Genomic DNA, 18,033 nt, shown 5'->3' on the forward strand with positions numbered 1-18,033 from the left:
GCTTATGGGTGCTACGGAAGAATATACTCACACAGTGTGTCTGTGTGTGCGTGTCACATTTTTCCTGCCTCCTTAATAGGCTCTCTCTCTTAGATATTCGCTACAGAACAGCTCTCATGCAATATTAATATCCCACCAAAATATGGAATACGCTGCCCCAACTGTCTCTCTCGCTCTCTTTCTCTCTCGGCATAATTGACTATGCAAGGCTCCAAATCATCTTGGAAAGAGACAGCAAGAGAGAGGCATATGTAGGATCCGATGCAAGAAAAGCAATCCTTAGATGATCCCGTCGTCTTATCGCTACAGCACATTGTGAACTTTCACCCCCCACCCCCCCACCTATCAAATGTGTGTAAAGCCCAAACGGCAGCAACAACAACAACAGTGTATAAACACGCAGAAAAAAAAAGCCCGTGTAGGAAGTTGTTTTTCCACAACACACGGTTACAAAAACAAACTAGCACTTTGCCTAACTTTGCTTTTTATCGCTATTAAGAAATGCAATTTGGTGCACGTTTGTTCGTGGGTTGGTACACTTAAAGGTTATTTTTTTGGACCCGGGAAATATACAAACCGTAACCTTGGAATCAATGGGGTATATTAGTGGAATTGGCCATCCAAGCCGACTTGCACGTACGTGCACAATAACCCGAAAATGCTCCTATTTGGGGTTTTAACTCTTTTATTGCCAAACGTTATCCAAAAAACAACCCCTATTTTGAGCATTTTAACTCCTCTTTCAAGGCAAACAGAATATTGTGTGCTATGACTACATAAACATGGTGGATACCATATGAAAGATTGGATTCCATTATTTTATATTAAAAAAAAGTATGTTTCTACCTTATTCTGATCTTTAGTAATCACCATTTGAAAATAGGTCAAGCGAAAATAATATATAATAAGGAGAAAACAGGCTTTTTGTGAAAAGATACATTTTCTGCACAACATTGACTTTGTCAGCAATATTTTTTGTTTAGTGATGCTCTGTGAATTAGATTTAATGTGACAAACGCTTTGATCATTCACATCATCCTTGAAAAACGTTTTATTTCCTAAGATCCGCCATGTTTTCATGTCATTTGATACACGGGGAAATAGTGAGTTAGTCAGTGTTTTTAGATTTCACCGCACAATACCTTGCACTGCCCATTGAGAAAAAAAAACGGGGAAAAAAAACGTAGTTAACGTCAATTAACGTTTTTGGCGCAATTCATTGGGATTTTAATATACGTCATTAAACGTTTTTGGTGGTTAAAGAGTTAAGAACCCGAATAAAACCCCTGGGTCACTCCTTTCACAACCCGAATTATTGCTCATATTGGAATTTGGAAAACCTCGATTTAACAGTGCATTGTTTTTAGCTGTGCTCTTTATTTTCTTTTTCGTCTTCTTTTCTTCTTCTTCGCTTATTTTAATTCGCAAGGAATCTTGGTCTTTGTAGTCACGACTGGTTTGTGCCTATTACACAAGTATATAAGTCCGTGCTTCTGGCGCGTAACGCACCGGAAATACTCAAGTTGGCGTCATCAAACGTGACGCTCACAGCAAAGAACCACATTTGTGGAGCGAGGAGGAAACCCGATTACTTTATTTTTAGCGAGGTGAGTGACGTAGTAAGTTCAAAGCGGAAATGGTGTTATTTACGTAATTACGTTGTCCGCGTAATTACGTTCCAAACGAGCACAAATGACAAGTAAACGAGAGTAACTCGGTCCGCCACGCGTGTAAGCGCGTTACCTCGGTTGTTTCACAAAACCGGAATTCTGACCTTCATCCGAATTTTGACTGCATGTAGTCATTGTAATTGAAATGATTCAAATCATAGCTGGAGTGAACCGTAGCGAATTGTAACTCAAGCAATGATATCGTAATTGAAGTGAATCACGTGGATTCATATAACTGGATCGCATTGCAGTATCGTAGCTTTGGTGAAACCATTTTGCATCGTACCTAAAGTGAATCGCGTCATATTTTATCGGAATTGGAGCAAATTGCATCATTAACGGAAGTGGTTTATATCTGGAATGACTCATGTCTTAGTTGGAGGGAATTGCTAACTGCTAATTAGAACGAATTGCATTGTAATTGATAGATGAATCGGACCATATTGTAATTGACTCTTATTGTAATGTAAGTGAATTGGGTTGTAACTGGATCAAACCCTTTTGTAATTGAAGGGAATCTTATCGCAATTGCATTTAACTATAATGTATTGTAATTGGAGTGAATCAAATATTGTAATCGGAGCGAATTACGTCACATTAGAAGTGTTTCGTATCGTAACTGGCATTAACCGTATCTTACTCTAATTGGAGTAAAATGTTTGATCATACTTAAAACATTTGCCTGTACAGTTAAGATTTCTTTGGTGGCAGACAATGGAAGTGGTTTAATCAGTTGCCATTATTTCCATTGGAAAACAAATATTTGAAATCAAATTGGATGTCGACCAACAGTTCGACTTTGAAGGTTCCACTGTATTTAATTCCCTCAAGTAGGTTCTTATTGTCTAACGAGGACGCATCGAGGTCAAGTCATCTGTACTGAGTGGGGGAAGGTTGCTTTCGCGCACCTTGACAGGAAATGAGGAGGTGTCGGAGATGGAGGTTTTCGAAATGGAGTAGGCGGCTGCGGCGGAAGTGCCGAGCCCACTTTTAACTGAACTGCTGGTGGCTGGTGCTTGTGGACAGAGATCCAGATCGGGGGAATGCAAAAGGGGAAGGAAGAGGGAGGACTGGGGGAGGGCCGAGAGGGGGCGGGGACCTGGTGCAGCGAGTGCACCTTGACACTGGCTCTTGCTGCAGCGCCCGATAAGTGCAATGGAAAAACGTCTGCTCTTCCTTCTGCATGTTAAGTGCTTTGCATTGCTCCGCATGCGGACTCCATACAAGCTGATAATTTACTGAGGACAGGTCAGAAGAGACGCACACTAACCTCCGATGTCAAGCACGAGACACTCACTGAGGCCGGTTGACTTTGAAGTTGTTTGGATTTCAAAAATGGGGAAACACTATTGAATACTCTAGTAAAGCGAATGAATCTGATTTTGGAGGTATATTCTCCTAAAATTCTTGACATTGTTTGACTTTTAGGCGATACAGATTCAGATTCAGATACTTACATACGTTGTAAAAAAATGTATAAAAATCATTCAGTCCTATTCACAACGCTGGTATTTTGAGACACCATTCTATTTGTAAAATTGTTTGACTTTTGGGTGATGATTTTTTAATTTTTTTTAATATGGGTTGAAATTGTTCAATTTAAAAGGCTATTTCACCTCAATTCTTGTTTGAAATTTGTGTGACTCTTGTGTGTGCTTGCGATGAAAATATTTTTACCAATTAAAAAAAATATATTGTTTGACTTTGAGGCATTTTATCCCCCCCCCCCAAAAAAAAAAATTTCTGGAAGAACTTGACTTCTGGGTGATGTTTTTCCTGGAAATTTTGGTTGACATGTTTGAGTTTTGAGGCAGATTTTACCCGAAATTTGGTTGAAATTGTTGGTGGTTATTCATCCCTGAAATATAAGTTATTGTTTTTACTTTGAAATATTATACAAAAAAAAAAACTGTCTTAAAAGTTTTCGTTGAAAACAGACTTTTGACACATATTTTGGTTGTGTTATATATATATATATATATATATATATATATAATTACTTTTTGGGTATATTTGTACCAATTTTACCAATCTCTTCTAAAAATTTGGTTGAAATTGTTTAACTTTTAAGGCACATAAAAAAATTGGTTGAAATTGTCAGTGGAAATTTATACCTATGTATTTATTTTACATTTGACATATATTTTTCTCTTTTTTTTTTAAACACTTGAGGAAGTTTTTAGCAGATGCGTTTTTTTCCACAATGAGATTTACTGAAATTGGTTGACTTTTTGTATGTTCCCAATGGTTCAAAGCACTTTTTCACAATTTGAGATGAATTGGTTTTACTTTTGGGTATTTTTTTTTCCCGAAAGCTGATGGCGCTGGTTGAAATTATTTGATTATTTCAACCAGCGGCATCTGATTCCCCAAATCTTTGTTGCAATTTTGTCTCTTTACCATTGCACTAAATTTGTATCTGTCAATTTTTAAAAAAATGATTTGAACATGCTTGGCTTTATGATCGACTCGCGCGCTTGGATTTACATGCAGACTTTGAGCATTTGAGAATCCACTGTGAGCGGATATAAATCTTAACAACATCACGCATGTCTTTGACACGGAACTCATTGCCGTGATTTGCGAGCGTCTCTCGGGCTGAACGACTAACAATATTCGCTTTAGATATGGAGCAGGTGGCTTTCTTAGAAATGCTTTGTTAGCACTCTTGCGCTCTCTCGCTTCATAAATAATGTAGGGCATGAAACATCAATACGATTTCTGTTGTAATTAAAAAAAAGAAGAAGGTGAGCACTAACAATCTGCATTGATGCACTCGCAGCTCCCCACGTTCCCCGAAGCAGCCGGCAGATAATTCAAAAAGCGCTTGCGACGGGTGTGACGCCAGATGAAATTAAATTGTCTCTTTTTGCTCTATTGTTCCTGCCATTGTCTCTCCTTTGTCACATAAAAGCAAGGCAAGCGAGATGGTAATTATGATTTGCACGCAATACTAAAAAGATGTCCTAAAGAGTGTGGTGGTGTTTAGAGAGGAAAGTAGTGTTGCAGCACTTTGTCAAAGTCAAAGTATTTGCAAGTGCAGCATCGCTAAAACTTCAATTAGTTGCAGTACAATCCGTTTTGGAAAAACTCTGTCATGAAATATTTCACGCTTTGATGCCCCCAAAACAGCTGGGATAGAAAAAAAAGACACGACGTAACAGTTGGTGGCCTTTTGGCTTCACACCTATGCACAGCTGCCAAAGCACGCACACACCACACAAATCCAAAAACAAGTCAAGATGGCTGCTTTATCGGAAAAGCCTTTTGGCGGCCATTGAGAAGTTCACGTAAGCGAAAGTTCACAAAGTTTGTGTGGTCTAAAAATACCTAACATGATTGACAGGCTGTTCCACGAGAGTTTCGTAGGATTTTGTATGAAAATACGACAAATTGCAGTTTCCCCGCTGAGAGTCAAAACTTTCACAGAAAGAAATTGACTGACGATTGTGGCTTATCATAGCAGCCATCGCCACATACAAGGTAGATGCCATCTTCCCATGAATAGTGGCCAGGAGTGTCAGAGTGGGGTATCATCTATTTATTTGCCTGAAAATGTTGCTAGAAAAAGTTACTTTTTAAATTTTTTAATTTTTGTTTTTGTTTTACAAGAATTGTGGTTGAAACGGTTTGACTTTGAAGGATATTTTATCATTTGAAGTTTTTATCAAAATTACTCGACTTTTTAGACATTTTTGCAAACATTTTGTCTTGAAACAAAATTGGTTTGAGCTAATTTTGTATTTCTTACCATTTTTTTTTCTTTTTACTTTTCAGGAACGTTTACCCCAAAATTCTGGTTAATATTATTTGACATGGATAAATATTTTCCCAAATATTCAATGGAAATTATTTGACTTATTATTTGACTTATTATTTGACGCTTGTTTGATCTTTGAGGCACGTTTCCCCCGACGCTTGGAGATTTAGGAAATATTCCTTGCAAAAAATGGCTAAACTTTGTTTTATTTCCAGGCATATTTACCGGGAAATTTTGGTTGAAATGTAACATTGACAAATATTTTATATTTAAATTGTTTGACTTTTGAAGCACAATTTCCCCCAAGATTAAAATTGTGTGATTTTGACAAAATGCAGCATGTGTCAAGGCTTACCCCAGAGGATGGCAGTCTCTTGCCGTCAGGGTTGGGGCGCATGGGCAGAGAACTGTAGAGCCTCACGCTTCGATCTGCGCTGCTGTATCTGCTCTGAGAGAACAAAGCAACAGACAATAGCTTTTAAGTATTATTAGCCAAGAATGAAGGCTAGGACTATGCAATACATTTAATTAATGTCGTTATGAGACGAAAACAACAAACATTTATTTCAAATCCTGCACTTGCACAGAAACAGCTTGCTTGTTCATCAACTCATTCACTGCCATTGACGGCTCTAGACGTCTAAAATTCATTGGAACTATTTCTATTAGTTTAACATTTTACCCACTTTTGTTAACAAAAGTATGCAAACCTTGAATTTTTTTTTTTATTAGAACAGATATAAAATTTGTGATTAGTCGTGAGTTAACTAGTGAAGTCATGCGATTAATTGCGTTTAAAAATTGTAATCACCAAACGCTCGTCATTTTTTATAATTTTTTCTTTAATTATTATTATTTTTTATTATTATTATTTTTATTGGGAGTTATCTAGTGAAGTCATGCGATTAATTGCGTTTAAAAATTGTAATCACCAAACGCTCGTAATTTTTTCTTTAAAAAAACATAATTTTTTTTATTTTTTTTTATTGGGAGTTATCTAGTGAAGTCGTGCCATTAATTACGATTACAAATTTTAATCGCCTGACGCCCCTAATTTTTAATATTTTTTTATTTAAAAAAAACACATAAAAAAAGAAAAAAAAAGAAAAAGAAAAGATTATTAAAAATTAGGGGCGTCAGGCGATTAAAATTTGTAATCGTAATTAATCGCATGACTTCACTAGTTAACTCGCGATTAATCACAAATTTTATATCTGTTCTAAATGTACAAAAAAATAGCCTAGGTTTTCATACTCTTCTTAACAAAAATTAAAAAAAAAATGTAAACTAATAAAAATAGTTCAAATGAATTTTTGACATCTATAGCTGTCAATGGCAGTGAATGAGTTAATGCAATCGTAAACCCATCGTTATGCGGATGGTCGACACTCACTTATACTTACACAACAAAAACATACAATATGTTTAAAAAACAAACACACGCGCACACATCTGCATTCAGATTGCCTTTTAGTGAGCATACAGTCCACGCACCAGCATAAGCAGCCTCGCTCGCTGTATATATTATATGTGCTATAAACAGATTGTTTTTATGGGCCTGCTGCGAATGCAGAGTGATTACCATGCAATTACTGTGCAGCAAAAGCCACAAGCAATGTATGCCAAAGCTTATTTCCCATACCGTGCATGGAAGATAATGGGCAAAGGGGATAAAAGCAACAGCATGCTATATACAGTAACCTATTAGCAGTGATGGAATAATGCGCATATTAACAGGATACTGAGCTAATGGAGCGGAGCCATCGCATACTACAAGCGGACTTACTACAATGGAAGCTTATGATTCCTAGTGCGGCGTACCTACGCTGTTAGCGTGTAGGCTAACCGTCCACACCTGTCTCTTTAGCAGCCTTAGCACCTTACATTGGTAATTTTTTTTTTTTCCTTTTTACCAGCAGCATTGCGTTTGATTTCAATTTCTGTCGAAACTTTAACTTAACAAATGATATCTTCATTTGGCCAAGCATCTAGTATGCAGTTTTACTATTCCAACAATGGCTTTGCCTGGCACTGTAAAGCCGCCAGGCACAGCTGAGGGGATATAGTTACCTGTAACGTTAGCCGTTTCACGTTATAGTATGCGGCGCACAGATGTGCCGCACTTAATGCAACACATGTGTTTTCTTTAGGCTACATTCTTCCCGGCTTAGCTAAAAAAAAAAAAAAAAAAACACACACATCACACCGTACTGATGAGAGGAATGTGCTGCCCCAGACGAGGGGAAATCCCATCACTCAGCGATTGTGTGTATACATGCTGTGTGTATACATTATGGAGACTGCTTTGTATGTACAGTACGCGCTCAGCAATGCATGACCAATGAATGACATTAAGTGCAAGAGTGGAAAACATTGCTGATATTAAGGAAAATAAATCGCATTCATCTGCCAGTTGGGTTGCAGAATGTTAAAGCAGTTAATGAAATGTGAAAACTTAGCTGCTTTATATGATTATCATTATTTTTTGTTGTTTACTCTTATTGCAATATTTTTGAATGAGGTGATACGTAAGACAGATGCCTAAATTTTTTTAATTATAACATCTATTTGTATTATTATGAAATCAGCTGCACAATGCTTGCCCTCATTCTGTGCTCATCCTCTAAGGTCTAAAGTATTTATAAGTATTTATTTATAAGGCTAACAAAGTTGCATCTAAACTTACAGTACGTATGTATACACAACAGGCACTTACACACTCACTATGTCGAGTGGTGTCAGTGCTTAAATGTAACCAGATGTGATGATGTCATATAAGAAAATATATGACAAACAGAGGATGTTGTGCAGTTGCTGTAGCACATATTGAGGGTCAAAGGTTCCCATCATACATACCATAAAGACATACAGGATGGTGGCTATAGGATACCATTGTGTTACAATATTAACAGGAAGTCGATGTGAAAAGATGTCCCTCTTCCTTCTGTAATTGCCCACTTTACTTCAAGTGGACAAACCGTGACATGGCAAAATAATTTTCATTTATGATTTATTTTATATATATATTATATTTTTTTTTTTCTGATGTCCTGTCACATTGGGATCAAGTGATGCAGTGGCCCAGTAGTTCCTACAGATGGAGTTATGGTGAAAAAAGCTTGCTGTATGTGGCAGATGGCACGTTGTCGTGAACTATCACCACCTTCAGGACTGGAGTAGAATAGCATCGCTAGTTTGTATGCGAAAAACTATATAATCAGAGAACATTTTTGGGTAATCTGACACTTGTACGCTTGCCCTGGGGCCCAAAAGTTGAGATATAGCGATTTACCAGATCCATCAGATGGCACTATGGTAACAAACAAACAAATAAATAAATAAATAAAACTTGCAGTGCTGCATAACTGCCACCTACAACACTGTAGTGGAACATCATTAGTTAGTTAGTTAGCTAGCTAGCTAGCTAGCTATCATCATAGCAGTGTCTTGTAGGTGAAATCCATTTTGTTATGCATAATACTGCCACCTACAGGACTTAATGGTAACTGCAAGATTTTTTTCCAACACATTGACACGTTTAGAAATGAATGACATTCTACTCAATGCCCAAGTTTCTCCCACACAGTCTAAAGAAAAGAAGATAGACTTTTCATTTTCACTCATGTGTGGCGTTGAAAACCGCTCATCTGTTTTTCACGAGGCGGTTTGCCGACAACAAAACAACCGTTGCGTTACAACAACGCAACAGCCGCCCAGAGCGGCCAAACAAAACCTCGGTCGCTGGCTGGCTGGCTGGCTGGCGGCGCCGAAAGACAACAGATGGCTGTCAGGAGATTTAGACGTTTCTTCTTTTTTTAACTACCTGCAGCATCTGGAGAGAATGAATCTTGCCGAAAATGACTTGAATAGGAAATCCTGTGACTGTAATGTTATCTGGTTTCCTTGAACACATCGCACACCATCTGCATGGCGTCATACGGCACTTTAGCGTGATGGAAAGTGATGGGGCCAAATGACATTCTGAAAGGATTTGCTTGGCATCTGAGGAGAAACGTAACAAACAAATAACAACAACTATCTTTTACATGTGATCATTTGAGACACTTTCATTAAACATGTAAATTATTATGATTACATTTTTTTTTTATTGTGGGTACGACCTTTGCAGCCAGCCTCCTAATCACAAACCAGTGTAGCACACATATTCATGATCATTTCTTTCTACGGGTGGCTTTCGCACTTGGCCTACATTACCGCTGGTGGTGGGCATTGGTAATTAAAATTGCATATAAAAAGAGATGGAGCGACACAGAGATGCGCTGTGAAGATAACAAGCAAAAGGAAGAGATGACACGGAGGAGGAAGAGTTGATGTGCTGACGACAGCCACTCGATTTGGTTTCACAGAGAAGAAGCGTTACGGCGCTTTGAATTAAAGGGTCCAATTGTGAGATTCGACTGCAGCCGCTGAGCTCAGCCGAATCCTCTCTGCTCTATCTGCGCGTGTGCCTGCTTCACGGCATCCATATCCCCGCGTATGCTCAAATGCAGCATGTATGTGCAGAGGTAAAAGAAAAATGAAAGAAAAGGAATAAATAAAATCAACTTTTTTTTTTATGATAGACTGATGGTGGAATTTTTTTTTTCTCCCAAGAGTTTAAGGTCTTGTAAAGGAGTAGTTAGGGTCACTGGAAAAAAAAAAAGAAAACCATAATAATAAACTTGTATTATTTCAAGAATATTGAAAATAAATTAAAAAAAGAAAGCATTTTTGTTAAGAATCTCCAAATCCAATTACTTGAATCTAAAAAATACATGACTTTAATACATTATAAATGAACTAAACAAAAAAGAGAAACTATCTGAGAATTAAGTTGTATTTTCAAAAGAAAAAATGAATCATTTTCAAGATTAAAGCAACTTTTTATCTTCCAAAAAATGACCAAAAAAAACCCCACACTTATCTAAAAAATTACTTTTTTCACTTTTTTTTTTCCAGGAAAATAAATAATTTCTTAAAATATAAATCTCGATCTCCAGCAGTTTGGTGTCTTAGTAGGTGCAACTGGACCCCCAACCCCCCCCCCCCCCCCTCCCCCCTTCAGCAAAACCAGCTTTCCTAAAATACCAACTCATCTGCACGGAGGATTTCTTTTTGTCAGAGCAAGAAGACTGTGATTGGATTTGTGTGATATCGGACAAGATGGCTGAAATCACCATTTCCTAAAGAGCACTTTTGCTTTTCTTCTACATATTTGCATCTCTCTTTCTTTCTGTTCTGCAATGTTTCTCCCCAACTTGAGTGCCTCGCCCTAATTAGAATCCTCCTCCTCCTCCTCCTCCTCCTCCTCATACGACCAACTGAAATTGAATTGCCCATCATTTGCATAATGATACCTCAACAGATGATGAAATGTAGCAATCACTTAAGAGAGTGACCACAGCTTGGGTGGGCGGTGAGAGGTCATTGGTGGGAATAAGATAACGGCAGAAAGTGGTGAGAAAGTGAGCAATAAATGGCCTCGCGCTGATTTTCTTTTTCTTTGTTTCCCCATTTTTTTGTCTAATAGCCAAAATAGCCACCCAAAAATATATTTATTTATTGGGACTTGTTTTCCTTTCAAACATTAATAGCACTGGTGGCCTTCTATTGTTTGTGATCATTTCTAAGGTTATGGAATTGATGTTGGGCCAGTTCATTGCAAATGGTTGACTGAGCGTTTTGTCAGTTCTAAGACTTCCTGTGAAACCGGTGTCTCACCTCGCGCTTTAAACGGATCTCGTGTTTCTCTTCACAAAAGGTCTAAAAGTGCTCCGAATGCTCCTCATTCAGACCACAAAGTGTGCCAGGCAGTGGCAGTTTGTCCATTTTGACTCAGCGGCAGCGAGCAGAATCTGTTTATAGTTATGACTCGAGTGCCGCCTAGAAACATGTGACGTGATTCTTATATTTCTTCTTGTCTAAAACACTTTTTTTGGCCAACAGTTTTTCATCTGAGCAAGCAAAATTTGCCATCCGATTATATTCTACAATGCTTGTTCTCATTCGGGCAAGAGGCGAGGTGCACCCTGGACTGTTTGCCAGCCAAGCATACAGATGGACAACCATTCACTTTCACATTTCCACCTGCAGGTATTTTAGTCTTCTAACATGCATGTTTTTGGAATGGGGGGAAACTTCTCACATGAGGCCTGGACCAGAGATTCAAACTCAGGACCTTTCGACTGAGGGCAGACATGCTAAGCACTACTTACTCACTGTGCTGCCCCCAAATGCAACTAGATTAAAACTGGTTTTAGTGCGGTGGCTTGCGAAGGTTCCTTCGGTCCTAGCTACTGGACCCGAAAACAAACATCCAATGTACTTGTCGCAGCACTCAAATCAGTGTATCCAATCCCTCAATCTTGGTCTTCCTCTGTCAATGTCTACATGCGTGACGAGCGATCACATGTGGCATGTTGCAGTCAGCCGGCCCAGACAGGAGGGAGTTAAATCCCTTATCTGTGCTCCCCAGAAGAAATTCCGACTTGAGGCCTCGCTCTGCTGGTTTCCTGCCTTCTTGCCCAATGCCCTATTTATACTCATCGGGGCTGCAGAATACCACGGGCAGCTTTTTCCCTTGTCACCAACATGTTTCCTGCCATTCTCCCTCTGACATTGCTCCCCGAGCTCAGGTCGGTCCCCACTTCGCAGGTCATAACCTTTCTGGTTGGGGGTGCGGGGGTGTTCATATTCAAATGTGACCTGATGAAAGCAGGGGCGCAGTCTATTATTACGGTTTTACTTGAATGGGCCATCCACAAATTCAGATATTAATAAAGTTTTGGACTTGGGTATTGAGATATCTGGGTGTCCTCTCATTGTAGACACGTTCACCAAATTTGATGGTCATTATTGATATTGATTATTTAGTGTGAGAAGCTCAGTCATCCGGAAGGGACTCCGCTACACCTCCACGTTGAGAGGAACCAGTTGAGGTGGCTCGGGCATCTGGTTCGGCTGCCTCCCGGATGCGTCCCTGGAGAGGTGTTCCGGGCATGTACCACCGGCGGGAGGCCCCGGGGACGACCCAGGGCACGCTGGAGAGACTATGTCTCTCGGCTGGCCTGGGAACGCCTTGGCATGCCGCCGGAGGAGCTGGTTGAAGTGGCTGGGGAGAGGGAACTCTGGGTTTCCTTGCTACAGCTGCTGCCCCCGCGACCCGACCCCGGATAAGCGGTAGCTGATGGATGGATGGATTATTGATATTTTGTGATGGCGGCTATTTTTTTCTTATTTTCCAGGGGGTGATACAGAATAGTTTTTATCTGGGTTGTGTTTGAGACTTTTCAACCAAACCCAATTTTCAACCAATTAAACTCCCTAATAGGAGTTACTGTACGCGGCCTAGAATCGGCTCCAAAATGTCCAACTTCAGTTTAAATTATTTTTTTAGACTTTTTTTGTCCAGTTACGATAGACCTGACCACCAAATTTCTTGCTAATCGAAGAAATGGTGAACCCCTGCTCTATGGAAGTTACTGTGTAGGGTCACAAATGAGCTCCTGATTGGTGCTTATTTAAGCAACTTCCCTACTAGGAGTTGGTCGAAGTACGAAACATTGGAATTTGCCCCAAAATGGCTGCTTCAAACTAAAATGGCAGGCTTCTTGATCAGTTTCCATCATGTGTCCTTCTGACGTCCTGCTCCGACGGACATGCCGACCCAACTCTGGGTTGATCAATGAAACTGGTGTCTGGGATAGCGTTTTTCCCTTTTCCCCTTTCCAAGGGTTCTAATGACTTAGTTTTGGGAGGATGTCAAGTTCAGGATCCCTAAAATCCTTACTACATGCTTGCAAAATGGCTGTATTTTGGGGCAAGTTGAGGCCCCCCAAAACACAACAATTCCAAGAGGATGTTTGTCCAATCGCCCAAGTTTTATTTGAAAGCACTTGTCCAAACAGTTTCTCATAGATTCCTAAAACAAACCATCTGGCGCGTCAGGTTCAATTCATAAACCAATCGTGCAATACATCTCTACCTTGCTGACGTAGCAATAAATATTTAATTTGAGTCTTTACCTTAGTGCAGACATCCAACACGAGATGAGTCTGATAAGCTATCAACGCTTCACTGTCATTGCGTATTCAAGAGTTACTTCTGACATGTTTTCCATCTCGCTCTCCCTGATTGACAAGGTAAACGCATCAGCTGTGCGAAGCCCAGTGAGTAACACCGAGAGACACAACACTGTGACCCGCCGTCCCACTCGTACACGAAAAGCAGGTGGATTGATGCCGCTTGGGGAACACTAATTGCGCAGCGCAGCCTTTGTTGCCAAGGTCTAATCACTCCCGACATTGTTAATGGAATGCAGCCCTTCGACTTGCAGCCGGGGCGGCAGTCTTGGGTGCTTTTTTTTTTTTTTTTGTTGGGCCTCTCACTCATTCTAACGGGCTGATTATTGGATTCTGATCAGTTCAGTCTGAATAGTTTACAATTGCGGATCCGTTCCCCGAGTCTGAGGTCCATCATTAACGAGCATCCGCTGTTGCAAAAGGCAGACTAGCGTAAAGAAAAATAGTGAAAAGTCAATGTAAGGCACTTAAATGTGCTTCGGTGCTGGTTAAACATTGACTGCTAACCTCAGGCAAGCATCAGAAAATCTTGCAATGCCTTAATGAGAAAATAATTAACTCCAGGCATATGTGAGTTTTCTTCAGCTACAAGTGGCTGTCTTTTTTTTTTTCTGTCTAATGATTAGTATTACAAGACCCAAATTGTGCATGACTATTAGCATCTTAACCGCACATGACAAAGCTATAAGCTAACTTGCCCAAGAAGGGTCCTAGACAATGCAAGTGCAGATTTCAGACTTTCCCACATATATGCTGCAAATTAACTCATTTGCTCCCAAAAACAGATAAATACATTCTATTTGAAATATTACCATTGCTCCCAAAGACGTATCTATATGTTTTTTATGTGTGTGTGTGTGTGTTTTTATGTTGGAGCATACAGAAGGCTTTGATGCAGCCTCTGAACTGAAAAGAATGCATGAAGCAATGGTAGTTATGCAAGTGGCAGCAGAGTATAAGAGATCAACCAGAGCCATGTTGCAACAAGCTGTTTTCCCCCACTGTTTTGAACAGATTTGTGAATAATGTTGAAATTAAGCTATATTCTAATGCTAATTGCTGCAAAACGGAAACAGATATACATATACTTTTTTTTCCTGATTAAAGAAGAGACTCTAATCTTTCTTTTGGTAGGTTCCATGTTTTAGCCATAGAGCACAATATTCTGTGGTTCTTTCAAAATCAGTCAAAATCCAGTAAAACAGCTGGGAGCAAAGGGGGTTGCTTCAGTGAAAATGGATGGGAGTGAATGAGTTAAGTGGGGAACACACTGATTTTTTTTATTTATTTATTAATTTTTTTACATCTTAACCCATTTCCAAAATGTGAGCAACCCTACACATGGCGAGGAGTATACAATATCTCCACCAACAATCGTAAGCCTCCTCTTCCAAACCTTGGGTGACCAGACAACCCTGTTTTAGCTAGGATAGTCCTGTTTTCGAGCCTTGGGTTCCGCATCCCAGCGGATCTCGCCAACATCATTGTTTTGTCCCGATATTACACAGGTCCCATCCCGGCATCCTGTTTTTGCCATGTGTATGTCAATCACACAGTTGCCATAGCGATTCATACTCTCAACCCATTAACCATCAACCAAGATGGCATTTAGCATTAGCGATTGCTAACTGTTGTCTTATTTTACAAATGCTACAATGTAACTTTGCCTGTATAGTTTTTAAAGTTTTTCTGAAGGCCAATTTGAAACTGGAACATTAGTCTACAAATTCTGCGGAGCTCCCTGCACACTTTATACATCATTAGCGAACAAACGACCATGCTAGTTTGCTTGCTCTACCGCAAGTAAAATCGCAGATAATTGAAAAATGAGTTTCGCCTTATCAAAACTTCTGGAAGAAAAAAAAAAAACAATCTTCAGCAGATCACTGCGCTCCTTCGAGAAGATGTTCATGAAAGCTGCTGCCTGCGAAATTTGTGCCGATGTGTGCGTTTTTAAAAGCTACTCAGAGCTATAAAATCATCACTTGAACAAGAAAAAGAACGGGGGAGCAATTTTTTGGGGGGGGGGATTGAAATGCAGCTTTCCAATCAAACATCAGCCACATGCGTCCATATGTTTGCAAACACTGCCACTGCACATTTGTTACGCACACCCGGCATGCAGCGATGTGGTTATAACAGTGAGTGTGACTCATTTGTAGCACCTGTGAAGTTATCCAGCATCAGGGGGCTAAACTGATGTGAACACTACGGATGTGCACTGAGGCTAATGAATCTTGATGAATAATAGAATATTAAAAAATATATATATACTACAATGAAATATGATTCACTCTATCAATGAAAATATCTTCAATTATAATACAAATCACTCCAATTACAAAAACATACACAACTCACAATTCTTACACAATGCATATATGCAATACTACCCATCACCCCCCCCCCCCCCCTCCAAATCCCTGGCAGAGACTTCCCAGGAGACACTAAAGAGTATATAGAAAAATACCACATGCTGGTCATCTCGCCGCAGCTTGGCAATATATGCAGCTCAGCAGAAGAGTTCTCCAAAAAGATCAAGCGATCAAGGGGGGTGGGGGGGTTCTCTCTCATTACTTTAATGAGAATTACTTTTGCACTAGTATAATTTCCAGCCAGGGAGGTTCAACTCAGGCCAAGTGTACTTGTGTGCAAGAATTCCACTGCAACAGCCTGTTTGGAATGGTGGGAAAAAAGCATCTGAGAAAACAGATTCTCAGCGAAGGAGATCGCTCCGACCAGGCTGCGGACGTTTCTCTTTACATAAACGAATTCATAACGAGAGCCAGCCAAAGAAAAAGCACCCCCAGCACCTTCATTTGGGAGAAAGGGAGTCATTGATGAGAGGAAACAATTCATTAGTTACACTATCGTCAAGCTGGGTGTATGACTACATTTTAATAAGATTTTCTTTTTTTTTTAAACTTGATTAGGCACGAGGAAAATCGACTAAACAGTCACGTTGGCTAGTACCGCCTCTTTGCTTTGGAGGAAGGAAAATGGAGTGACGTAGTTATGAATGCATAGCGGCTGAATGTCCAGCACTGCTGGTGAGGCAAAAGAATGCCGAGAATGAACTCACAATTGAAACCCCAGGTACAAATGAGTCAAATAAGTACTGTTTATGGTCTGTAAATGGGCAAAGAGGGACCATTTCTGTGCCTTTATGTTTGCATTAAAGGGTACAAATAAGCAAAAGTCCCACGTGAGAAAGAAATAAACAGTAAGGAGAAACTTATTGCGCTTAATGCATTTTAAACCGACGAGCAATGTTTCTGTTGTTCGTGTACTTTAGTACTTTTTGGCCACTCTTCGGTTCCCAGGATGCATTGCGGCATGCAATACTAAACTTTTTTTTGTCATGAGTTTGTTAAACATTGTCGTTTAAGTTTATTTTACCCATGATTTGTGGTGTCTTAATGAACTGTAAAATTAAATTTTAAAACTGTGACAGGTGCGAGTGCTACCAATTGATATGAATGAAGTAATTACAACTTAGCTCCGTCAGGTGTGGTAGGGGAGGCATTTTTGTAATGTTGCACATCCCCTATGTAGGCAAATATGTACCCTCGGGTACCGATTAGCCAAAAAGTGTGCAAATATGTACATATTTGCCTACTGATATGGTGCAAACCATAAGGGTCCCAATGTGTACCCTCTTTGAGAGTACTGTCCCAACCACAGGAGCCTTAAAGGTACAATTTTAGTACCTTTTTTTTCTGGCAGCGAAGCATGGATGTAACCAAATTGCCTCAAAAGTTCGGCGTAATCAATCAAATCCGCGCAATGGATAAGACAATCAATCTTGTTTTGTTTTGTGTGTGTTGTGAATTTCATAATAAACAGAACTGTATTGTGAAAAGAAAGCAAACCTTAATAGTCTTTTTTTTTCTCCCCATGACCAAACAATCTGCTTATTTACGGCTCCTGCAAAGATTGAATAATCCATCCTCGTTTAGTTTTCCATGTAATTGAATGAGCCGCCAAAAGAAGAAACAAGAAACCGGCGTGTGATTTAGGGGAAGAATTAACATTTTTAATCACACGACAAGCGCTTTAATAACGCCATAAATCTGCGGCAGCTGGAACATCAGAGAGTGTTGTCACAGCCACTTAGTTGTGCGCTGGCGACTAACGCGAGCTGACGAGAAGCAGCCCGGGGAGAACAAGGATGAAGAGGAGGGAGAATCCCAACGAGTGACACGGGGAGGAAGTCAGAAAGGTTTCGGAAGAAATTCCGAGCGGGCATTTGACGGTACATTACGATCGCAGCGACAACAGTAATTATCTCCGAGTTGGTTGTGCTTGGCGTACAGTATGTGGTCCTATGTTAGGTTGATCAATTTTTAGAAAACTTTTATCGGATCGCCGTTTTGATTGGCATTGGACTGAACACGCATAACCAGCACTGTAGTGGGCATGCCAAACCAGCAATTGGCAATGTGGTGCTGTAATTACGATCAAAGAATAACAGCAAGGGAGTTTTTTTGTTTTACTTCTCCATTTTATCTATCCATAATCT

At 39.7% G+C, this 18,033-nt stretch overlaps 1 protein-coding gene across 3 annotated transcripts in view; it reads right to left on the reverse strand.

The window, feature by feature from the left end:
* The window catches only part of tox2 (TOX high mobility group box family member 2), a 94,040-nt gene that overhangs the window by 65,574 nt on the left and 10,433 nt on the right, over nucleotides 1-18,033 (reverse strand). For 2 of the 3 annotated variants that reach the window (XM_086086340.1, XM_086086338.1), the window contains exon 2: nucleotides 5,786-5,878. In XM_086086340.1, the coding sequence (XP_085942466.1) occupies nucleotides 5,786-5,878 (93 nt within the window). The remainder of the gene's footprint in view (nucleotides 1-5,785; nucleotides 5,879-18,033) is intronic. The other variant, XM_086086339.1, reaches the window with a different exon arrangement.

Source organism: Leptonotus elevatus, chromosome 10 (assembly GCF_054856555.1).
Source record: "Leptonotus elevatus isolate MCC_2025b chromosome 10, RoL_Lele_1.0, whole genome shotgun sequence".
NCBI lineage: Eukaryota > Metazoa > Chordata > Actinopteri > Syngnathiformes > Syngnathidae > Leptonotus > Leptonotus elevatus.